At 44.5% G+C, this 26,122-nt stretch overlaps 1 protein-coding gene across 1 annotated transcript in view; it reads right to left on the reverse strand.

Annotated features, from left to right (window-relative positions):
* Window positions 1–26,122, reverse strand: part of Sorcs1 (sortilin related VPS10 domain containing receptor 1) — a 526,874-nt gene that overhangs the window by 177,176 nt on the left and 323,576 nt on the right. The window contains exon 4 of the mRNA XM_023715489.1: window positions 2,677–2,835. Coding sequence (XP_023571257.1) covers window positions 2,677–2,835 — 159 coding nt within the window. The remainder of the gene's footprint in view (window positions 1–2,676; window positions 2,836–26,122) is intronic.

Consider the following 26,122-nt stretch of genomic DNA (forward strand, 5'->3'; position numbering starts at 1 on the left):
AAGAAGAAGAAGAAGAAGAAGAAGAAGAAGAAGAAGAAGAAGAAGAAGAAGAAGAAGAAGAAGAAGAAGAAGAAGAAGAAGAAGACGAAGACGACGACGACGGCGACCACCACCACCACCACCACCACCACCACCACCACCAAGACGACATTTCCTCTAACTTTGACAGGACTGTTTTTAATATTCCTTTTATAAAAATGTGCCCTCTCCAACAGAAATCTTTCCCATTTACTCAGGTGCAGGTGAAGTAGTTTCATAGGATGTCAAGTTAACAGATGTTTAGATCTCCATCTTCTGAACTTTAAACCAATTTCAGAAATACAGCCAGCCACTCTGCTATGCATCCATTACACATCCGTGAGAGTGCTGACTTTATCCCCTCTCAAATTATTGGTGAAAGCACATGTATTAATTTTCTATCTCCATGTGGATTGAAAGCTTTTGATACAGTTATTTTACACCAATGTTGCACCCATGCAGTGTCTAAATTGGATGGACGTGCAGCCTAATGTCGGCATTTCACATCACAGCAAATGTACCCGTGGTTCTCACTTTCAATACAAACCCCTCCTGTGACAAGGAGGATGACACTACATGGTGTCCACTGAGAATGGTGGAGCTGGGGACATAGCCCCCCAGGGATGGCTCCTCTGCCACGTGACTGCCACGGCTGGACGTGAAGGCTGGAGCCTGCAAGGGTACGTTTCTGGACATTTCCTCCTACAAAACTGCAAAGATGCAGAGCCTTCCCTTAGCCAGGTAAATTTGGCTTCACTGTGCTCCTGGCAACAGGGGAAACACTGAACCAACTGTCGAACAGAATTCAATAACCCAGAAGATTAAATGGCTAATACCCTGTGTCCCCGAAATGCTCAGCCCTCACCTCAGTTACCAGCACCACCCCGGAGCAGATGCGCTGTGGCCTGACTCCAGGAACAAAATCGTACATTCTGCTACACGAGTAGCCAGGCTGCTCAAGGGGAAGCAGCTACTAATTGTAAATCTTTTCTATTTTTAGGCTTAATGTGCGTTGTATTTGGCAGTAAAGGCAGCATGATTAAAACTCCAATCCTAAAATGTTAATTTGCTTCTTCCACAATGTGCATGTCAGAGCCTCCCAGGAGGGCAGCGGCTCGGGAACACCACCCTCCTGCCTTGAGGGAGAGCCTCCCACGAGGGCAGCGGCTCGGGGACACCACCCTCCTGCCTTGAGGGAGAGCCTCCCACGAGGGCAGCGCCCCATGCTCATGTAAGCCCAGCGTTTGTTTAAAGGTGTGTAATTTCCATGACATGATTCCTCTTTGGAAACCTCTCAGAAGGAACGCAATGAATAATACATTTCACAAAGAACATTCTGACATTTCACTTGTTTTCCTATTTGCGTCTAAGGCTACAGTTTCTCTCACATTTGTCCATGTACATGCTGTTTTTTGTTTTTTTTTTCTATTACATTTAATTGGCCATTTCTAGCTTGAGATTCTACGAATGTAACTTCAGAAGTTCAGGGCTTATATTAAAAAAAAAAAAACTGTATTTGTTTGTTGCAGGGTCTCGCTATGTAGCTTGGACACATAGTGATCCTGCTGCTTTCAGCTTCCCCAGCCCTGGGATTATAGGTGTGCACCACTCTGCCTAGACTCTGTGGCCAGCTCAGTGTACCCAGGGGTCGAGCCAGTGTGTCAGGTGGTGCTGGGGAGCAAACCTCGGTCCCTGTGCTTGGCTAAGCTTTCCCAAGCAGGTGCTTTAGCCCACTGAGCTATCTTGCTGGCCCATGGCTTACATTTTTAATAGTACACACATAGCGCAGAGCACCTACCCCACAGTATGACATTTGCGTGACATACACACATGTATGTAATAACATAAACCTTTCTAATGTTTTCTTCCTAAGTGGATCTTCCCTTTCCTTCAAACTCACTACCAAGAGGAGAAAAGCATCAATATGTCTATGTTCTGAATGATGTTACCCATACACACATTATTGTGTTCTCTGACCTACGCTCATTTTAACTAGGCCTTTGTTGGTATTTTTAACAATATGGGGTTTATACTGCCCTCTTAGGGGCAGAGCAAAGCTAGGACCCTTTACCAGGCAAAGTGACATGGTCACATACACTAGCAGCCCGCATGCCACAGAGGTCGGTGTCTCCGAGAGCTGTGGCCCCTGCATAGCTTGGCACTGTCTAAAAGGGCACGGGTCGCAGGTGCCACCTCCAGAGCAGCTCTCTTGGGAAGAGCTGAGGACCTTCAGTGGGTGAGTGAGGGCCAGAGGTCTTGAGGTCACTGGGAGCACCCCTGAAGGGCACCGTGGGGCCTGGCTTGTCCTCGCTCTTGCCTGTTTCCTGCCTGATGAGCTGAGGGCATTTGTTCTGCCTCACCGCCCCGCTATGAGGCGCTGGACCTCTCCATAGGCTGAATCTCAGAGCTCTGTCTTAGTGGTGGAAAGCTGCCTCTTCACGGCATCTTATTTCACATCTGTTATTCTGTATGTTCTTTCTGACAACGACGTAGCTGAAGCCAGCTAGCAGCACCTCTACTTCCCTGGCTCCCACCGGCGCAGAGTTCCAAGCACTTCTTAGAGCAGAGGTCGTCCTGGAGGTGAGGTGTGGAGACAGACCGCCCACGGCCCTCCCGCAGAGCTGTCCACCGGCGCAGCAGGCGCACAAGCACGCTCACCTTTTGGTCCTGGCTGTAGGCCAGAATCCAGTCCTCCTGCTTCGGGTGGAAGAGCAGGCTCTGGATGTAGAAGGTCAGCCGGTACTTCTGGTAGGTCGCCCCTTCATCGGAGCTGATCAGGATGCTGCTCTCCAGCTCTGGGTCTGTGAGCAGCATAATCTGCAGTAGAGAAGGTTGGGGAAAGAAAACGACAGGAGCGTAAGCTTACGAACTGACAGCACTCCAAACTGAGAAGACATTTTGACAAGAGAGCTAAAGGGCAGGTGGAGAATGCTCAGCCAAACCAGGACTCACACTGCCCTGCTGCTGCTCCTGTCTTAGACTGATGCCCCCAACCTTTTGCACCAAGAAATTAAAAGCAAATGAGAATTTTCAAGGTGTGGGTAAGAAGCAGAGGACTGCCTTTCCTCCTATTCTTTAGTCTCCGTGTGTGTGTGTGTGTGTGTGTGTGTGTGTGTGTGTGTGTGTATGAGAGAGAGAGAGTGAGAGTGTGTGGGTGTGAGTGTGTGCTTTTTATCAAATTATTTCCTTAATCTGCAACACTTTCTACTATTCTCTTAATCCCATCACTTCTGGATATGGTGTCTTGTCAATCCTCCACTTGAGGAAATTAAAGAGCAAGAAAAGTGACTACCAGTTGAGGGAAGGGCAGACATGGGAAGAAGGTGAACTCCATGTCATTTTCCTTTCATGCCTTACACCCTTTTGTTCTGATATTATATATCATTTTACCCTTAGCCTAGCTTCAGGAGTCTTTTTTTGTATTTTAGGGAAGGGTCTACAGGGTGTTCAGGGTCTCACTACTAGATCAGACTTGTGGTGATCTCCCTGTTTAGAGCCTCCCAAGAGCTGCAATGATAGGCACACACCACCACGCCCAATCTCAATCCTTGTCTCAGCATGCCCCGGGGATGGGGCCATCACAGGATCAAATCCCCAGCCTCTGCACCTGCTTGCAGGTGCTTTAATCTGCTGAGTTAGTTGGCCAGCCCTCAACTCTAGGAGTCTTGGTTCTCAGGCAGGATTCCTGAAACCTTCTCAAGGAAGAATGCAAGGCCTCTTTGAAAATCTCACAGCCTTTATTGCCTTCTGAAATATTGCTCCGTGTACTTCTTTAGTACGCTTCTACCTAACATTCCCTGAGAGCGGAGCAGTATTTCTCTGTTTCTTCACAGGTATTTTCCTAACAACCACACTAAGGTCTAGTATGCAATACATATCTGCTAAATATCAAATGAATGAATGAATGAACAAACAAACTAAGAAACAAACAAGTGAATGAATGAATAGTAAAGGTTTTCAGAATAGTCCTGCAGGCTCAGAAAAGGCAGCCTGTGAAGATATGAATGGAAGTTTCACTGAAAGTGCTGTTGCATGCCTTTCTTTCAGTATGATTTATAAATATGTAAAAGCTCTATGTTTCAGGTACTTTGTACTCTTTCAACAAGATGCCTAATCCTGACCAGTGCATTGTGAATGATCCAGAATACGATCAAGAGAGAAAGCCTGCCCTTAAACCTACTTTTCATTCTTTCATGCTGAAGCTCGACACCTCGTTGTCCACTCTCAGTGGGTCTCCCTCCTCTCAGATAGCACACACAGCTCATATCTGCAGGCAGGAGGGCTTAATGCAGCCCACCAACTTTCTCCGCATCACGTTATTAACTGGCACTCTCCGAGTTTGGTTCAGAGAGCATGAACAATGTGCTTAGTGTGCGATTGTAAGAAGAGAAATCACAGCAGTCTAGAGCTTAAAGATTACCAATAGAGGATTTGGCAGCTACAGCAAAAGAGAGGCAGAGAAGATCTGTGGCATAGAAGAGCAGACAGTGTCAGGCATGCACCCAGAGCTCTGCAGAACCTGCAGGCAACCACACTAAGGCTTCAGAATAGTGAGAGTCATCTTTGAAAGCCATGTCCTGCCATCAGGCATGGTGAGAGCACACCACTCCAGACAGTGTGTGATACTTGCTGATGTTTTCCAGGATGAATTTAATGTTCCTTGGTGTTCTACTGAGCTGTGCTTATAGAAAACAAGGGGAAGATGTGGGATAAGAAAGGCAGCAGAGCTACTGGGTGCACATGGGGTGGGACAGAAAGCACACGCAGAACTGGAAATTAATCGTCTCTCATGGTGCACCCCAGTGAAGACACAACCCATCTGCCATGTTTTCACAATTACACATTCCTGGTCTCACGCTGACCAGAGAGCTTCCCTCAGGGTGATGGCCAGGGACATGATCTGCCGAGTACAGATGCAAATGACTGCCTTAAAATCTTGTGAATGTGCTAAGCAAGGACAGTTAGACTACTCAACTCATGGAAGTATTTCCAGGTGGTTTCATATTTACTGGCACATAAAGACTGTCATTTTTCAAATAACAAATAAGGCGTCAAACGATCATATTGCTTTGTGTCTCCAGCCACAATTAACAACAATGTCCAACAACCTTTGCAGTACTTCCTATGAAGAGACTCTAGTCGCTAGAAGATCTGTGGTCTCAGGCAAGGCAATGGTTTTTTTCTCTCCTGATTTTGTAGGTCTCTGTTAGCCAGAATAGTTCTTTCTTTTCTTCCCATGAATATATATATCTCAACACCTGCTTTGCCTGGCAGGCTATGTCATAAAAATAAAATTAAAATATTGAAAGTAGATCTACAGATTATCCCCAAAACAAGCTCATGTAAACATCTCACTTAAAAATACTTATGACATTCCTTTGTGCACCTCATCATCTTATTGTATAACATATCTTGCACCCTGGTGATATTGGGTAAGGTTAGTTGAAAAATTCACCTATTTTTGAACACCTGGCTACTTAATATTACATCAGTGAAATGAACGCTTTCTGTGGCTTGCAAGGTTGTCAAGAACCAGCAGAGCAAAGTTCGGCCCTCCGTACACAGCACTCACCTGAAACCCTCTATCGTGGGGCCTAACACTGTGGAAACAATGAAAAACTACAGGTAGAATATTTTGCTGAGTTTACACACCTATAATATTCAACAACAGAACTTAAAAAAATTGGGGTATAACTATGAATGTCCATTTTGTATCTGTGTATTCAAAGTGGTTGGAATGATATATAGTTGCATTCTCTTAATGAATAGAATGATTTTTTCTAATGGTGTTTGTAAGTAGGATCACAAGTCTGCATCTTGTACAGCAATTAACCACTAAGAAGAATATATGCAGTGTATTATTTGTTGAAACTGTACTTTCGATTTGATTTGAAACTGTCTCATTGCTATATGTTTATCAATAAAACTTTGAAAAGAAAAGAAAAACTACAGGAAATGTCTGTGTGACCTTTATAAGCATCCATACATGTAGGAGGTTCTTAAGATTCTGCTCACAGTTGTGCAAAAGTAACAGAACAATATGGATTCATTTTTGTTTAGCCACTTTTCACTGGGCGAACAGCTTTCCAAGACTTCTAGTAGAATTTGGAACAAAATAAAAATAAATTGTTCACAATTGTCAGGTTGAATTATAAAAGACACATGGATGGAAAAGGCTTAACCCAACAATAAATGCAATCCTGTCTCAAGACACAGTAGTGTGTGTGTGTGTGTGTGTGTGTGTGTGCGCTTGTGTGTGTACTTTGTTTTTGTTTCTGGTAAATGAATAAGTAAAATCTTCTCAAGGTGTTCTCCAGGTTAGTATTTTCAAAATGTGAATGCAAACTAGTAAGCACTTTTCAACAATAATAGCATTTTTAAAAAATGCCTAAGCATCATTTCTGATAGCCTAGGGTGACCTCACCATCTGCCCTCTTCTGTCTCTTTGCATAAATGATGTTTTGTTGAATTTATTCCTCTGTATCCTGGAGGACAATTGTGGTGAGAGTTGAGAGAACTTTGCAAAAGCCACAACTCCAAGCTCTGCATGTTTCCTAAGGCAAACCTCCTCCAAAGAGACGTCTGTGTCCAGAGCAACACTTTGTTCTGTCATAGACGCACATAACTTGGCTGATGGATACATAAATAAAAGAATCAGTAAGCCAACCCTTTCATTCCCGCTTTGACCTGAATGCCACCAGGCATCCCTGAAGCATGCAGAGTCAAAGGCATCTTGAATAAATTCCTACTGTTCTACTTGGAAAGCATGCAAGAGAAAACAAGAGGCAGACACGCTATGTAAGAGCAGCCCTCAGCTCTGCTCAGATCAGCCCAGAAGTGGTTAGAACGCCTTGATGGGCCTGCAGGTGTGGAGTGGACTGCATCTGCACTGAGTTGTCTTCTCAGACCATCAATAAGGGGCTGCAGTGCCCACCACCAACCTCTACACACTCACTCCTCTTCCACTGTAGGAGATGGAGGAACTTTTTTTGCTTTTCCTAGAGGTGACAAATGAACATGATGTGCGATTTATAGATTTCAAATAACTCAATTCTTATTTTGGTCATCTTTCGACAGTTCAGTTTCATCAAAAGTTAAATATATCTTCATTCTTTTTTTTACTTGGTCCAGATTCCGCAGATGGCTGCATGATGCAATTGTACAGAGTGTTGCCAGGCAACTATCTGACCCTTCCAGGTGTCTACTCTGGCCCTTCTACTGAGAGAAATGCTGCCCTTATTTTGTTTGCCAGATTCTTCTCATAGGTGTGCTGGGCTTGGGGTGGCTCCAGGAAGCCGTCTAGATGGGCTTTGGAGTTGACAAGAGGCGCTTCCTTCACTGTCTTTGTGCGTATGTTCTTCCCCCCAAAGCCTTTAGTCCTCATGTTATGTTCTTCAGTATCTGTTATCTAATTTGTCTCTTCTTTGTCATCTGTCTACTGGGACCAAGCCCAGCAAGGCCACGCCTCTGCACACATCTCTCATTGTCCTTCGGCCTCAATGCAGGTGCGTCTGCCGACATCACAGGTGCATCTGCCGACATCACAGGTGCATCACACCTGCTTTGCGTCATTGTCATACTCTGACAGTGACAAAGCACACCTGCGGCAGCAGCGCTGAAGCACGCCAGTTATCTACCCACTTCATTCAAACCCAAATATTTCTATCTATTAACAAAATAAGAGGCTACATGAAAACTTCTTGTCTCAACATTAAAACAAAACCAAACAAAGGCTAAGGGGCACAGGGAAGGCACGCACTGGCCCGTGTGGGTGGCAAAGCTGCCTATTCTGAGTGGGGTCCAAGCTTGCACGCTTCCCCGAAGAGCTGAGGGCAAGCAAAGCTTTCTCCCCCAGGAAGTGGGAGGGCAGTAGCAGGCATGTTACCTGGATTGCAGAACGACCCAGGGAGGGAAATCACTGAAGTGGAGCATGTGAGCAGGACAGGAAGGAGAATAAAAGGAAAGAGTTCCAGTTAAGTATGCAAGACGGACACAGTGCAACCCCCCTTTTTAAATCCCAAGCTAACAAAGCCAGTGACGCTTCCCTAATGGACTGTCGCTACTCATTAACACAAAACAGGGCCATGAACTACTGAGAGATGAGAGAATCTTTGGCAAACAGTCCATCCACTCCCAACCTGAAAAGTGATTCAGTAAAATTGCCACAAAAGTTCAGCTTTTGTTTCAAGGAGTTTCCTCTGAGTTTATTTTTAAACTGATTTTTTTTTAAATGAGGACCCAAAGATTTGGACATTTTATGAGGGAAAACCCCACAATTTTCAATGAACATATGAGTTCAGTCATGCATATGTGTCTTAATTTCCTTGTCAGGAGACCTATTTACTAACTATTCTTTTAATAATGAAAATTCATTCAATCAGAATGCTTTTATATAAAGCGTATGTAGAACACAAGGAAGTTTGCCAGAAAGAACAGTGACTGAGGCCTGCGCCTTGGACAGTTTACAGGGCATCTCTGCTCCTCTCTTGGGACCACAGAATGTAATCCTCTCCTCTGAGCAATTTAGTTATTATTCCACACCTAAAAGCAACATTGCAGGTGGGATCCTGCTTCCACTGTGGCTGGTGGCCCTCAGGGAAGGACGTAGTCTCTCGTGTGCGGGCCAGAGGATGCGCTCTTCTGAGCACGAGTGTGCCGCAGAATATGGAAGCACAGCTGTGACTCAACCCTCAGCGACACTCCTGGACAATGTCCTCCACCATAAGAAGCCTTCTCTGGAGAGAGCGAAGACAACATGTTTAGTGACGGCCACTTACACCACTCAAAGAGGGTCAGGCCACCCCTCACATTCTGTCATGGCAGAAGATACAGGGCTTGCGCCACACATGGCTAAGGATGAGCTGTGTCACTCTGCCTTCCTCAGAGAACATAGCCCCGCTTGGAGCCTCCGTTTCCTCATGGAAGGCAGTGGCCCTGTGCACAAGTCGATAACATTTGTCGCACACTTTGCTTTACTAAACCTTCCAATCATATCGTTTCACTCTGTTTTTATAAGCATTATTTAAAATACATTATGTCCAATGGACAGATAAGGAAATGAAGCTAGGAGAAAATGAAGTAATTTGCTTCAGGGCACATAGCAAGACAGTGATGAGGCGTTCATTACATGTCATGCCTGTGGGTCTGGGTGAGGACTGTGCAGGATGGTCTGTGGTAAAGCAGGGTGACGTTTTCTGCAAATGATGCTGTTATCACTTCACAAAGCCTGGCAATGTAGTCGGACATGTTCTGCTAAAACATGACAGTTGAGCTGAGAGAGAGAGAGAGAGAGAGAGAGAGAGAGAGAGAGAGAGAGAGAGAGAGAAGAGGAGAGAAGAGAGACAGACAGACAGAGACAGGGACACAGAGACAGACACAGAGACAGAGAGGGCTTGAATTACAAATGTCTCATAAAGCATTGCCTATTTGTGAAGGGGGCCAAGAATAACTGAGAGGAAGATGGTGGAGACATTCTTCTTTGAGAGACAGAAATATACTCTTGAAAAAAATACAGATTTTTGTCTTATAATATAAAGCTCTGCAGCTGACACGTGCATTCTAGCTCACCCCACCTTCCTGGCAGCTCAGCCTCCTCTCCTGGTCCTTCCAGCACCTCTTTCCTCATGTCAGTTTTTATTCTTTAAGAAAGGATAAGAAGGCTGGTAGAATAAGCACATGCCTGGCAAGTGCAAGGTCCTGAGTTCAATCCCTGGTATTGCAAAAAAAAAAAAAAAAAAAAAAAAAGCTAGAAATGGGCAAAAATCTCCTATCTAACAATAGTGTAATTCTTTTCGTTTTCTTTTTTGAGACAGGGTTTCACTATGTAGGTCAGGCATAGTGAAGCTCACTTTGTAGTATAGACTGACCTCCAACTCACAGGGATCCTCCTACCTCAGCTTCTCCAGTGCTGGACTTGCAGGCGGCACCACCATGCCCAGCTTGGCAGTATGCTAATTCTCAAAAGTTATGCTAAAACCGTAAGAATCATTACAGTGTATCCGTTATCCAGTTGAAAAGATAGGCCTGGGGAGACAGCTCAGCAGCGTAAGCACCTGACTGGCAAGCACAAGGTCCTAAGCTCAAACCCTGGTACTGGAGAGAGAAAGAAAGAAAGAAAGAAAGAAAGAAAGAAAGAAAGAAAGAAAGAAAGAAAGAAAGAAAGAAAGAAAGAAAGAAAGAAAGAAAGGAAGGCAGGCAAGCAGGCATGCTAAGTGATACTATGGAATATATGGGAAAAAGCATTAAATTTATTAATGCTTAGCATTGACTCATCTAATTTAAAAAACGGTATTATGGAGGAGAAGAAAGACGAACAAATTCAAAAGATATTTTTATGATCGTAGTCACCATAGAAACTGATTAAATACCTCAATACTCTTTGAACTGCTTTAAAAATCTCAGCATCAGTCATCAGATCATCTCAAGCTGAACCAGAACGTACTTCTGTGGCCATTACAAATCCCTGAGTACTTTCTCTCTTCAGTACCCCTAGATCTATAACTGCCAAAGGTTACATCATTTTAAAATGTTCGCTGCTATCAGCGGGAGCCCTGACGCTGGGAGGAACGCACATTCATCTTCTTCACTCGGGGGAAACTTTACACAAAATGATGCTCATTTAATGATAAGAAATCTCTTTATTCCACCAGAAATGCTAAAGGGAGGCAGGTTAGGATGCAGAGAAAGAGAGAGAAAGAAAGGCCATCAATATCTGTTAGCGCTGAATTAGGTGAAGGCAGCACCATTTTTGGTAAATTCTCGAGTTGTGCACTTGATTTCAGACTTTGAAGAAGTCTGAAGTTGAAAGTCTGGAAAAATGAAAGGACCAGCCCGTAGCCATAAATCTTCTCTAAATATTCGTGACTACGACGCACCCCCATTTGTCATCACTTGCTGTTTCTAATATCATCCCGACAAGGGTGCTTTAGTTTTACTTCTAGTAATGTTTTGTGATAAACGGACAAATATACAAGGGTACACTGAGAAGATTAATGAAGCTGCAACCGCAGGAGACCTTGCTAATGGACTTGGCTATTAAAGCTTCCGAAAAGAAGCAGGGGGCTGCCAGGGGTTTCTCCCCAAGAGCACTGTAGATTAGTGAAGTGCGACCTACTGCTGAGGCCCCACTGCGGAGAGCTCCTGGGAAGGAGAGGCTGGAGAAGGCCCACCAGGAGGAAGTGTCCTGGGATGACGAGGAGATCTAGTTCACGTAGATTTTTTTCTTCTTCCTCCAATTATTTAATGACACACATAGATCATCTCAAATTGCATTTTGTGCGTTGTTTTCTTTGGTTTGGTTTGGTGCCAGGAATCGAACTCAGGGCCTTGCACTTGCCAGGTAGGCGTGGTGCCTCTGAGCTGCATCTCGGGCCCCTCAAGCTGCTTTGTAGATTCAGGTGAACGTTTTCCTGTAACTACCTTCAGAGTCTCAGGACATCACTTCTATTATGCTCTGTTTGCCAAAAAAAGTCCCTTACTCAGCCAAGTGTTTTCTTTTATCTTTCAGTACTGGTGACTGAACTTAATGCTTGAACTATGTTCCTAGACCTTTTACCTTGAGACAAGTTCTCATTAATTTGCTAAATTGCCAGGTTGGGCATCAGCTTGCAAGCTGCTGGTCCTGCATGCCCAGAGGATTGGGATAGCAGGTATATTCCAGTACACCAGGCTTGGGTCACTTTTAATGGGCATGAAACACAAGCTCTCAGAAAGGAGAAAGGGTGTGTGTACACACACACACACACACACACACACACACACACACACACACAGAGGAAGAAACACAGGTGTAAGAATTGATGCTACTATATGGAAACTACTGTGACCACAGTGTTTTATACTGATACATTTTATAATTTTTAAAAAGCCACTATATATATATATATATATATATATATATATATATATAATGAATAACAGGATTAGAATCGTAGCACACATGGGACATACATATCTTGATGTAGTCAGGGTTTTCATTGGGTTATGTCCCTGAAAATGCTGTTATCTTCGAAATTTGCAAGTTCCTAAACTGCTTTCGGCATTCAAGGCAAGCACGCCTTGGCAGACCAGAAGAACGCTGTCTTTCTTCTGTTGCAAGACCACCATGTGTCCCACAGCCCGGTCATCCCTGTCTGGCTTTTCGGGGAGCAAGCATCACGCAGATTACACTGTGCAGGGGAAGACCTGGTAAGTTCCAAGCACAGTGATGCTCGACTCGGAAAGGCAACATCCAGACACTGCAATATCACCCTTTATCTAGAGTCTGATGCCACATAAGAAGATTTCTGAACAGGAAGCTAGTCCTTGCACCGCTGTGCTCACAATGGAAGCGTGGGTATCAATGAGAACGCAACCTGCTGCCTGGACTTTGGAAGCTTAGCATGTTCTTTACTCTGACCAACGGGTCTTAGAGCAAACCCGGTCTTCAGATCCAACAAGAAGAAGAGCCTGCCTGCCACTGAGCGCAGTAAGTGAATGGTGAATGTTGCCCACAAACAGCGAGCACAAGATTTGTTTGGGTTGGGCTCCTGTAACACTCTCCTCAATTTTTGTTTTGTCATTTTATATCACTTGCACCCCATGGCACAGCTCCCATGCAAAGCCTATAGAACACTCACCAGCTCAGGATTATTGCCAAAGGAATCTATACTTCAAGGAAATAATCACGAAATCACTTCTCTTTATTTTAGTTTATTCCTCGGAACCACGGTAAAAATATTTTGTGTTAAGAAGGAGCACAAATGCTGCCTTCATCAAACCTTTGCAGAGAACATGATGTTTTCTATATCTGGGCTAATAGCTTCTCCATCACTGGTCACAATTGTTTCAGGGACTGCAGACTTTCACGACCAGAATCATTCCAAGGTGAGGTGCTACCACGCATCCAATTATAAAAGCACTAAGTTATTTTGTGATGGTACAAAAGCATTTTCAGACCAAGGTTAATATTTGCAGTGGTTGATGGAGCTCTTAAACATGCCATCATTTATAAAGTTGGCCAATCTTGATTTAGGTGCTGCTCAATCACAGGAAGAAAAAGTCCACCATGGTTTGGCTTTTTATTAAATACATTGCAAGCAGCGTAGAGCTAGCTCTGATGTTGCCCTGCAAAGTTGTGACTTATTCTTATTTAATTGCACCACTGTAAATACTATTAGTGGCCTTCAGACATTTAGTTTCAATGATAAAGTATTTAGTTGTCTTAATAATAAAATAATTCCTGTACCTACCATCCTCATAAATTGCTTCCCAGAGTCAACTTTCAGATAATAGATCAGTTTTTTTGAACAAAAATAATGAAACCATGTTTCATTAAAGAAAAAAATGCAGCAAACACATACATAAATTCAGAATCCTCCTTAACAGAGTATTCAATATATCTTTTGCCTTTCAACTTTTACCTTTCCCTGAAACTCATCCCAATCAGTTCCTTTTACTAAAAAACAGTAATGCTTTCTTGAAAAGTGGAAGTGTTCCCTCGAACAAAAAATGGTGTTTTGTTTGTTTGCCGTTCATTTTCAGCTCGTACACTTTCCTCGTCCCCTGCTCACCCTCATTTCTCCACTGTCAGACAGGCTCCTAGGTACATAAAACACTTTCCCCACTTTCAGCCTAAGTAATTATTGTGCTGATGAATTTTATGAAATGAAGACAAAAAATTTTAAAGCAAAACCTCACTTAATGCACACCTATATTTTTCTAGAAACAATGCATACATCTTTTGGACGGATATTTGCCTATAGAATGTCTACTTCCCAGGAGCTACTTCCTGCTGCTAGTGTTGCCAAGACAGGCACTGTTAGGAGCATCTGACAGGACAGGTGCAGGCGCCTCAGTGCCCAACACTCGTGCACTCTCCTCAAAGCTGCTTTCCCCTGCGTCAGGTGGAAGCTCGGCCTTGCCCTCGGGAGACCTCGCACGCCTTGTCCCTTCCCAGTCTGCAGACAGCTAGTACTGGACGCAGGTCCTTCCACACAGCCCAAAACACTGACAACAAAGCATGCTCCTTGGGATAAAAAGGTGAGTTTCTAAGCTGCTAGTCGGGGGACTAGCATTTGCTAAGAACAGATGTCATGGACAAATTTATACTATTTTCCTTTTAATTTATTGATCTTATTTGTACAGTAGTTCACCAGTTGTACACAAATACAAATGAGAATTGGCATGCACGGGCTACAGCAATTTTAGTTAAAGGTCCCAGAACTGTACTCGCAATGAGAAAAGAACACTGAACTACATCTTATAAGGAGATCATCATCTCCAGCATTCTAAGGTTTGTCAAACTTTGTCCCAGTACATATATAGCTATGAAAATATATACATTAACAGTATGGGTGGGCTGAGATAGAGACAGAGAAAAGAGTACTGAATGCCACTTTTCTAATTTGTAAGCTTTTCACTCCATTTTGAAATAATGCTGCAAACATTTTGCATGCTATTAAATGTTCTGCTATCATTTTGTTGACTAAGTAGAATTTGATTGCATAGACATACCACTATGTAATTAATCTATGAAAACATCCAATTTTAAGTAATGACATATGATAACAAAACATAAATCAATAGTTCTTTCATCAATTAATATTTGTTTAAGTAAGTTCTTAAGGTGCAATTTGCTTTTGAAATAGACTGCAGAAGGTCTTCTAGGAAATAAAAAGGGTACTGATTTTAGTGTCTTGGCCAGGACTCTAAAGTATATATCTTTGGGTTTTATCAGTGTTTTAAACACTATTTTCTTAGATGACTGAGAGAACAATGTATTTTGGATCAACCCACATGGATATTATTACTAATGATAGTGAGTTTTGCTTCCCTCTAATTAGCTTTTTATCTCTGGCATTTATTTGTAACCACGTAGACATCTTTGTGTGTTTGTTGAGACAAGGTCTCACTATGTGATGCAGGCGGGCCTTAGCCTCATGACGATCCTCCTGACCCCGCCTCCTGAGTGCCAGGACTGCAGGCGAGGTATGCCACAGCCAGCCCCTTGAATATTCCTATTTCCCTCAAATCACGTTCCCTGTTTTAAATTATAGTTACTTTTCTTTTCTTACTTGTAATGTTCCTCATCCACGTTTGTTAGTTTCATCTAAATTTGTGAAAGAGCACAATAAAGTAGTGTTCTGCATACATCCCACACATATGCACATGGACAACCCCAAGTAGGCACCTCGAGTCCAAACACAGTACGAGATTAGAGACCATGAGCCACACAATCCTTTAGCGATTGTGTTCACCCGACTGGGGAGCTGCAGAGAAATATTCCCCCACTTTTTACTGTCATCAACTCATAATCAAACTTTTCATTTATCATAAATGACATGATGTTAATAACTTCATATTAAAAGAAATACAAACTTGTCAAACTGATTTTTTAGAAAATTTCATACTCACATGACACTTTCACTTAAGTATTACCCAGAACATCACAATGCCAATTAGGATATTCCAACTGGAAGCTAAAGCAAGCCTCAGGAGACACCAATCAGCCCTGAGGGTCCCAGTGATTTCTCCGGGGAAACTGCTCAGCCTCCTTGCCTAGTAGGACTCCTGCCTAAAAGCCTTTCCTCAGCCTGCATTGCCACCACTAGCTCCCCTAGTAAGAATGTCTTCTGAACAGTGAGCACACGCTGGAGGGGATTTTAGCCAATACTTTTCAAGTTGTCTAAAACATAAGGGAAAACACAAAGCAGACATTCCTTCATTGATGCAAATGGCATTAAGTTCGTAGTAAGACACAAAACGAAATCTTATGATCATCTTCATTTACAAGATATTTTATTTTTTATGGATTTTAGTACAGGGTCTACAGGGACTCACTACACAGATCAGACTTGTAGTGATCCTCTGTGTTCAGCCTCCCAAGCACTAGGGTTATAGGCTCACACCACCAGCATATTTTCAGTCACTATCTCAGCACACCCCAGGGGCAGAACCAGCACCACACTCCTGGATCCAGCTAAAGATAGCTTTAGTCTACTGAGCTATCTGGTCAGTCCTCTACAAGATATTTTAATAAAAGCATAGAGATATCCATCAAAAATTGTTAGAACCATTTCCTCAGACTTTTCCTGAAACAATGGGAAAACATGAATTTTGAGATGTCAAGAGCTTTTTGAAAGGACCTTTGCACTACTTGTAGGAAGCCCATATGTTCACCATCCAACCACTCATCTCTTCTTCTTTCTCTAATTTATTTCAGCAGTGATTACTCCTAAACGAGAGTCCCTGTGCTGAAGAGTCAGGAATAAATAATGAATGAGACATTGAATGACTTACAACAGGGGCCAACACTGAAATAACAAATAAAATTCAAGGGAAGAAGTATGATTTAGAGCTACTAAAGTTTTGCAATTACACAGAAAATCATCATTGTTTTCCTGCTGACGCAGTGAGGGCTGGAGCAACAGACTCCGTGACACTTACGCGCACTCTGAGAGATGCGTAGGTATTTGATAGACATGGGAAGGATTCCGGGATTCCGTGGCTGAGGATGCATGCATGGAAGGACCAAAACGTGCAGGCAGGCCTTGACATTCAGCTAAAATGAGCTTCTCAGTGTGGCAGGAAGACAACGCAGTGTGCAGCCAAGTTTGAGGACCTTTCCTAACTGTGCAAGTGGGACTTGACCGCAGTGGAAGGATTCACTGAGAGCCACAAATGCAAAATCAAAGAGCCGTAGCAGAGATAAGGAAGAACTACAGCCCACTCCAGTGCTCAGTTAGGAGACAGTGCAGATCTTGTATTAAAGCCCAGAGAGGGGGAGGCAGGGACTCGGCTCAGTGGTGATGCAACGGATCCTCCCTGAGAAGTGCTCCTGAAACCCACAAATGACAGCCACACTAAAGCAAACCGCTCCTGAAGGTAACCGGCTGACGTCACCTAAAATAGATCCATTAAACTCTCACGCATACTTTATGGTTCTTTCTTGCCAAATTGGTAAGTGCTTGTGATTCTGAAAAGATGTTCCTTTATTTGATATGCTCTATGCACTTTATTTGGAAAATTACATTAGGGCCTCGCGATCAGTTTTCGTCAAGGATCCAGCATCGGTGAGGAGCGAGCGAGCACACTGTCTCCCCAGTGTAACCCCTGGGGATGTACAGAGCGGAGGCGCCTTTCCGTGTGCGGCTAATCCCTTAAGCCACAGACTGTAAAGCTACTGCCAAGGGTGCTATCAGGCCAGAGAGAATGGCTTCAGCTGAGACTTTTTTTTTTTTGGCAAGTGCATAGTGAAGGGCAGACACAAAGCCCCACGCTGTAGGCACAAACTGAGGCCGGCTCCAAAGTCCCCAGCAGCACAAGCAAAGTCGCCCCACCCGTGAAGCTTTCCATCAGCTCCGCGTAGGCTGGGCACATTCCAGGTGCCCACGAGCAGCACGACTCTAGGGCGCCTGTCGCTGCAGAGGGCTCAGACACCTCGAGCTTCCCACAGTCCGGGCTGTACTCTGCCGTCCTCCCAACGTGGAAAACAAGGCTCCCCGGCTTTCTCATTCATAGAAGGTAAAACAGAACATGAATTCTGAGCTCAGTAAAGAGGAGTTCTGTGCCCTGCGGCAGCTCCGAACAGAGCCACAAACCGCAGACTGAGATGGCAGAATATACATAAACACAGGCGAGAACCCTCCCTTTCCACAAGGCATATGCCGGCTCTCATTTCTTCCTTTTTGTTGAAATGACATGCCTGTGCCCAAAGAGCCGCTGGTCACCTCATTCATTTGTAAGTACTTGCTCAACCTAGATGTGTCTAATTTTAGAGACCTGCAGGAGCTGATATCACAGATTTAACATTCATTCCCAGTTATGATCACTCACGTGACACTGTGACATCACTTCTGATATATGATCCGTTACTTTTCTAACTATAAACGGGACCAACAATGCCCACCTCATAGACTGGGATGGCACTGTGATTCAGTGGGGCCGAAGCAAGGAACACAGCGTTGTCTAAGTGAAAGGAACAACTACAAACCATCAAGATTCAAACCAGGTGTGGCGGTGCACACCTGTAATCCCAGCATTGGGGAGGTTGAGGCAAGAGGATTGTTAGGAGTTTGACACCAGTCTGAGCTGCAAAGTGAGCACCACTCCTGGTGCAGCAGGACCCTCCCAAGGGCGTGCAGTGAGGCCCCGCCCAGCACAGAGACACGCTCCGTGGTGCGGTCAGCCCCTACACAGGCGTGCGTAGTTCCAGCGCAGCTCTGTGATCTCGGCTGTGCTCAGTCTGATGTAGTATGTTAACGAGTTATTTAAAGGACATAAAGGCACCAATGAAGTTGCTTCCTGGAAAGAGAAGCCTGGTGTCCCATCTCTCTGCACAGGAATCCTGCCACACTGGCGCTGCATCTAGAATTTGCAGCTTTTGATCAAAATCAGTACTTTCAAACCCATCTGTCAGAGCAAGAGATGAAAATAATAAGAATAGGAGCTCCGAAGAACGGGTCAGTGGTGTGGCGCTGCGGCCACAGGGAGGCAGCTCTGTAACCAAGGAGCGCAGTACTGAGCCCACCAAGTGCGGACCAAGGGCATTCTTGAGACCTTCAAATGATGCGCCTTTCTGTTGGCTTCGCTGTTAGGATTTTGCTTCACACACTGAAGCTATTTCCCATGATGACCATGTACTGCCATGATAGGCTTAGGAAGGAAGCCAGCCTTTCTTTAAAATGGGAACATTTGAGAAAGCTGAGATAACCTCTGCCAAAGGCGGGCAGTGTGCAGGGGAGGGGTCAGAGTCAGGATGCTTTCTGCCACGAGATGATGCTGGGTGCAAGAGAAAGCCTTCACCACTGTAAGCCTAAATCTCACCATCCTTAAAACGCTGGCTTGAAGTAGAAAGTTAGGATTTAGGGTCCTTTTCAGCTCCAACATGGTAGGCTTTTTATGAAATAAAAGATACATTCTAGTGAAGTTATGAAACAATCATGCTTTAGAGAATGGATCCCCTATTCCATGAATGTTACATCATCATGGGTCGGTCTGCCTGTGGCACTGGCCTTGATATTTGTCTTCCAGGTTTCATCCTTCTACAGAACAGCATACAAATGTGGTTTGCATTTGCAAGCTGCGCTGCTTCTCTTGCAAGGTTAAGGATGACAGGAAAGTCACAGCAGACAGAAAGTTCATGTGAAGTAGACATTACGAATTGGAGAAACTTCAGCATGCTTTTAAAACTAAGGTCACAAATTTTCAAGAAGATGTAGATCTTCTTGACATACTGAATTTTCACCAGTCCCTTTATCGAATTTGCTTTTTCCCTGGAAGGTAAACACTTTCCGTGGTGCATTAGACTCATAAGTCCCATGCCACCGAGGCTCAATTTCCAATGACACCTATAAGATTATATTTACTTCTTTGAGCTAAAATGTAAAGGTCACTATGTTTATTAAAACTAAGACTTGAGGCGACATATCTGTTTCCAAACAGGTCCTGAGAAGTAGGAGGGAGAGAAAAGGGTGGAAAGAAAGAGAGAGAGGGAAGGTGAGAGGGACAAAGAAAGTTGTAGAGTAGAAAGTGATGTCAAGCAATGATCTGGACCTGAGCTCCCTAGATCCTAACCCAATTTGTTTTGTCCATAGTTAAACTAGAATTCCTCTTTCAAAGCAAAAATAAATTACACCTCCAAGGAATGGCACCTTTCTCAGCTATAACTATTGCCTCTCTCATAATAAGTCACTATTAACAGACATAGGACATACACCATCTGAGGAAATCAGTGCCATTCGCCCCGGCTCTTTCTGTTGGTACCTAGTGGTTCCAATGCTTTCAAGGGTCTTAGAATTCACAGGCAATGAAATCTAACACAAATATTCACATTTGGAAAATATATAATTTGGCTAGGGAATGTTTTTTTTTCTCTCTGAATGAATATGAAAGATTATGTTGTTATTAAGCTCACAGCCTCCTCCGCCCTGTTGAGATCAGCATCTGTATTTCAGTAGCTTCCATGAAGACAGACAAACTTTCATCGAACCTCCACATCCAGCCCCTTTCCAGTTTATCACTTGCTGAGGAGGTCGCTGGCCATGTCAGAGTGTGTGAAGCAGAGAGCTGCAACAGACAACCAGGTGCTTCCGTGAATTTTTAAGCCAGGCCTGTTACAGCATCTTCCAGCCAAAAGCCCTCTGGCCACCTTGGCAGCAAAACCTGTGCTGTGTCTGTGCTCACAACACAGATGGCAAGTCACCTCTGCCACCTGGAGCCCACCTGACAGGTGCATGCAGTGGGGGCTGGGACTACACAGGATGGGTGCCGGGGGCAGGACAGACCCCTGCAGAGCCGCACGCAATGGAGGAGGTGAAGGTCTCGCATACGTGGTACAACAGAATTCAGAAAAGAACAGTGAGCACATGTGGGGGGCAGCAAGGACACCTTGGCCTTCTCTGCAGTAGAAGAGTTATCACCCCTTAACGGTCTTACAGTAAGAAATGGCTCCTTCCACTTCACCCTTCTATTTCCTACCAGAAAGCCCAGGATTTGGACATATGGATGGATGCATGAATGGACTGCGTGTTGCAGAGTACGAGGACTACACGTACGTTCACCAATGCAGTGTTTGACTGTGACGACCAGGCAGGCCCTTGTGCAAACATCAGGCTGCAGGCAGCATCACAGGCCCGCTCTGCTGCAGCACAGCAGATACGGCTTTCGATTCTGAGGCTGATGTGCAGGTGGCTGCCATGCCCTTTGTGACTGAGTGGCCCTCGGCGGCATCTTCCAGTATTTTCGCTTCATGCCATGACTCTATCCTCCCGAGCCAGATGCAATGCCCTATTCATGAATAATTAGTTGCCACAGTGGGGCAGCTCACTATGTACAGTGACTGCTTACTTCCATGCAGCCTTTTGGAAAGTACAAATTACTCTTTGAACAATACTTACCTGAAAGCAATACCTAAACATACATCTTCTTTAAAATCTGGGAGCTTGTTCTCTAGAACATTTCTAGCACAGTGAACAAAACCAAATATGAGGCTACTGTGTCTGCATAGTTCAATAAGACACCCACAGCACAGACAGGTCCCAGAAGTATAGAGGTTCTAGAGCACCTTGCTTCCCCCAGAGTACTTGAGGTTGAATCCCAGGGAATGTACAGCGATGTCTCCAGCCCTTGACCCTCCTTTTCCACTTAAATCTAAAGGCCCTCACTAAGCTGCCCCATAGAGCTGCAAACTTGGGCATCCTGCGCCTAAGCAGCTGCTTCATGGGTTTGCGGCACCCTGCTCAGCCTGGGGACCTCAGGAAGCAGCAGAGGTCTCCATGTCCTCAGTGGGCTGGGTTGGACGGGTGTCCTCTGTCCCTTGCAGCACCCTATGTGGCATGCGCTCCCCAAGTCAAGGACTCCACACTGTTGTCCTCTAGCTGCCTCACTCCTCTACCACAGTGCGTCACTAACACCAGACACGGGCTCCTTTTATCCTTGATTCACACTAGCTCCAGTCTGCCTACATAATAAATTGTAAATCAATGTGTGTAAATTGAATGAATAATAAAAAATGCTGTGTGTGTGTGTGTGTGTGTGTGTGTGTGTTACTGTGGGCTGAACCTAGAGCCTTTGCACTGAGCCACAGTCCCAGCACTGCAGTTTTTGTTTTGAGACAGGGGCCTGCTAAAGTATCTATGCTGGATGTGAATTTGCAGAAAAATGCCTCAGCCTCCCAAGGAGCTGAGAGTACTGGAGTGGGTTGCTGTTACTAAGTAGTCTTGAAGATTTATGACAATTTATTCATAAATTAATGATTAAATATTCAAATGAGCATTTTATATTCACTTACTATGTAATGTTTATATTATGCATTCATGACATAGTATATGTGTCATTGTTCATAATTTCAAGGAGAGACCAGAAGGGAGTAAGAGAAAAGAAATTTTAAAAAAGATGGCGACTATACCTCAAGAACATTTTTGCTTCAGTGCTAAAGCAAATCCCTGCAAGCATTTTATGCATTAACCACAATTTTATGCATAAATCACAATTAATCCACAATTTAATCCTTCAATGATTCATAAAATGTTATATTAACAGCAAACACTTAACCCTTATCACGTAGTGGCTCTGTTTTTAGGGCTTTGCATGTGCAAATTAATAGGTACCAGTGATCTACTGCAAAGGTGCTTTGTGCATTACCACTCTAAAGGACTCATGCGCTGAGGCTCAGCAAGGTTGCCTGAGGAGCGCAGGACCACCCAGACCACAGGCGGCCGGACCGGAGTTCCTGCAGGCCAGTCAGTTCCAGCAGTAGAGATCCCACTCGTGTCCACACGTGCTGGTCTGGCATTTGAGCCCTCACTGGCACTGGACATTCACATCTCAGCTACCCCATCGGCACGCGAGGGACACTCTGGCGTACACTGCTGCTGCAGGAAATCATCACCCTCTTTGCTGAGCACATGTTGAACCTTCTGAAACAGCAAGAGTGTGTCACATTCCGGAGTCCAACAGGGCACAGTTAGCGTAGAGCACGAGGAATCACCAGCTTACATACTCGGGAAGAAGCCTCCAGATGTACCAACCAGGACGTGAAATTCACAGCTCAACAGAGAAGGTAGGATTCTCATGAAACTGATTTATTTTTGATGTATTTGGTTGTTCCAGGGTCTCACTATGCCTGTTTGCAGCCTCCCCAGTGATGGGATTACAGGCATGTGCCACCATGCCCAGACTCTGTGGCTGGCTCAGCCTTCCCTGGGGCGGCATGCAGGGGATCTAACCACAGTCCCTGCACTTGCCTTAACTTGCCTAAGCAGGAGTTTTAGTTCGCTGAGCTATCTCACTGGCTCACTGTAACCTATTTTTGATGACAATCATTCCCCTAGATACCATCCCTTTACAAAGAAGCGTGTTTTACATTATTTAAAAACTGTAGAAAGTAAGGAGCAGCTGGTAAACATGCAAAACAAGATCGCCCCACCCTTCTGATTAGCATACTTCTTGCAAGCTGGCTTGCAGCCCGATTCACTGACACAGACACACAGACACGAACGAGCCTCTCGAGGTCTGGGACTCGTCTCCACAGCAACAGTGCTCAGAACACTGGAGCGACGTCCTCCCGACAGGCTGCCTGAAGGTTGCTAGTGAGAAGCCAAGCTGCGCTGGGTACCCGTAAGACCCAGCCCCCTGCCACACATCTATCAGCTCTTTAGGCCTCATTATCTCAGTGCCACATCTTGGGCTCTCCCCGCTTGTATGTGGTTTATTGACTGATGTGCATTATGTGGGAAACTTAGAACTCTCCCTGAAAGTTATGAACAGCTGTTACAAGAAGTTCAGGATACAATGTCTGTCAGAATTGCAAACAGCTGAGGGACGCAATGAGCTGGACTACCGAACCTCTTCTGCCTGGCTTCCAATCTAGCCTGGCAGCAGAGAGTTGCTGGGGAAAGGTTCCTATTACAGTAGATTTCTACGAAGACATTTTCCATATCAACATCTCCAAATGTCTATTGTACAGAGAACTCCTCTTAGTGAATCTGACAAGAAACTACTTCAGATCAGCCTATGTAAAAGGTTAAATTTGTGGAGGAAATGGGCTAGCTTGTGGGGAAGCATCCCCAAAGGCAGGCATTGCAATACCTAGTGCTCTGGAGGTAATATAAAAAAAAAATGGGTGGGAGGAAGAGTGTGTAGACAGTACTTATAATTATCACATCAGAGAAAATCTCCTCTTACTCCAAAAAAGAGGACAGTGTACTTGGGGACTAATTTGGCTAGCTGCCATATCAGCTGCAGTTGGGATCATAATCAACAACCGTGGATGCAAATAATTAATCTCTTGCTCTTGGGATAAATTTGTGGGAAAATGTTGTTTTCTCAGAAGGAACAATGGAGGCTGTGACTTGGAGTTTAGACATTTGTAAACACTGCTGGAAAAGGAGGAAGTTCTAGGTCAGAGATGCTCTGGGCTCAGCATCTAGGGTTGCTGGGTACTTGTGGGACCAGAGCTAGGCCCAGGAAGGCTCCTGTCACCATGAGAGGCAGAGGGGAGCAGGAAATCTGCCCTCTTCAATGGCCCCACAGTTTTCTGCAATGCAAGGAAAACCAAGTGACACTGTCCTTACAACCGGAGGACTTTGGCTTTACAGCACCAAAGCAAAACCCTTCCACAGAAGGCCCTGAGGAAGCAGCGGGATTTTAAAGCATCTGAGCAGGACAACGGGTGTTCTCATTGCATCCCCGAGAGTCTTTTGGATTCTCTGCAGTACAGAGCAAGCTTCCTCTCCAGCTCCCACAACAGCGCTTTCCTGAGCACAGCCTTTAGTGCACTGTGCAAACCACTGTATAAGCTGACTCTCGGTTTACTCTTCACCCTCACATAGTGCGCTTTTCCTCCTCAGGAGCTCTAGGCGACCATCTTTGGTCTTTGTGAAGACCAGAAGACTGGGGAACCACCTTTGAGCCTGAGGACTCTGTCACTGTTATTTTCTCAATCCAACATACTTTCCTATTCTGGGAAAAGTGCTCTATTTTCATAATAGCATTAAAAACTACCTCCTCTGGAAGGTAGAGTACCTCCCAACCCTCTGCCTAACTCAAATCTGAACCTATACTCTCATGAACTTTAAAGGAAATCTGCCTCTTGCTCATAACCCTAATAAACACTCATGATGTAATATAGTATTCATTTCTCACTAGATCTGAAACCATGAAGAAGAAGCACCTCTCTACCTTCACCTGCATTGAAAATATTCCCTCAGATACAATAGAGGTGAAATGGCTATTGGTTCAATCCATCAAAGACCATGACACTGATAGAGAAAGAGTTGGTGTCCTACTATGAGACCATAAAACCTTGGCAAATATTGTTGAATGGGCTGAATGTAATTTTAAAATCCAAGGATAAATTGTGCACTGTGCTGCCTTTTCAGGTCCCTTTCTTCTCCACTCCAGAGTGGAAACCAGAATGTCACCTTGCCCTTTGTCCCTGGGGGAAGGAAACTTCAGATGTGTTTCTTCTTCATCAGTAAGCCCTACTCAACCAAGGAAGGGAACACTGATACAGGCAGGACCTCTTTTTGTGGGCTGTCATCCACTCAAGAGCTGAAAGAGGACACAGGAAGAGACACAGAAACAGGAGGAGGTTTATATTATCTTTCTTTTGCAGAAAGTGCACACTTTTTCCTCTGCGCTAATTGTGTATGAAACTATAGAGAAGATCCAACATGGCGCTGACAACAGCCACCTCTGCAGCATCGCTGCGCCTAGACATGGAGGGGGGCATCAAGCTGGTGTTTCACTGGTGTGATGATGAGTAGAGGAAAACCCCGCCCTCTGAAAGCATCACGAGGTAAGAACCAAGAGCAAGGCAAGGAAATGTGGAAAATGTGGTTCCTCAGGACAATCCCCCTTACAGGAGCCCTGCCACTGGAGAGGCAGCCACGTGCTGCCTGGGAGCGTCATAGAAGCTGGTCATCAGCATCAGAGCCCAAGTCAAAATACAGCACTCTCGCTATCCATGGAGAGAAGAGACAAACTACAGACTGTGAAAAAAGCAAATTGCCAGCTATTCCTCAGAAAAAAGACTAATACCTAGAATATTTTAAAGGACTAAAAATAAATAAATAAAATTAGAATTCCCCCAAACATAAAGGCCCAACCCAAAAATGGGCATTTGAACTGAATAGACCTTTTTCAGATGAAGAAATACAAAAGATCTATAAATACATGAAAAAGAAAAGTTCAACATCGTTGGTTATTCAAGAAATGCAAACTAAAAGAATGCTGACATTCCAACCCTCTCCAGAAGTTATGACTATCAACACAAAACCAATGAGTAATGAATGCTGGCGAAGGTCTATGGAAGGAGACCATCATTACTGTCAGCGGAGTATAAACTGATCCAAATACTAGAGAAATCAGGATGGAGCTTCCTCCAAGAACCAAAACAGGAGCGACTGGGTTTGGTGGTGCATGCCTGTAAACCCAGCACTTGGGAGGCTGAAAAAGGAGGATCACTATGAATCCAATCTGCATAGTGAGACCCTGTAGACACCATACCCCCACCCCCAAGAAAACCTAAAACTAAAACAAGAGATTCTCCTTGGCCCAGCAGGTGCCCTTCTAGATAGCTTCTTAAAAGGGTTGACGCCATCACTCTGCAGTGACCTATGCA

This window comes from Octodon degus, unplaced genomic scaffold (assembly GCF_000260255.1).
Source record: "Octodon degus isolate 3935 unplaced genomic scaffold, OctDeg1.0 scaffold00042, whole genome shotgun sequence".
Taxonomy (NCBI): domain Eukaryota; kingdom Metazoa; phylum Chordata; class Mammalia; order Rodentia; family Octodontidae; genus Octodon; species Octodon degus.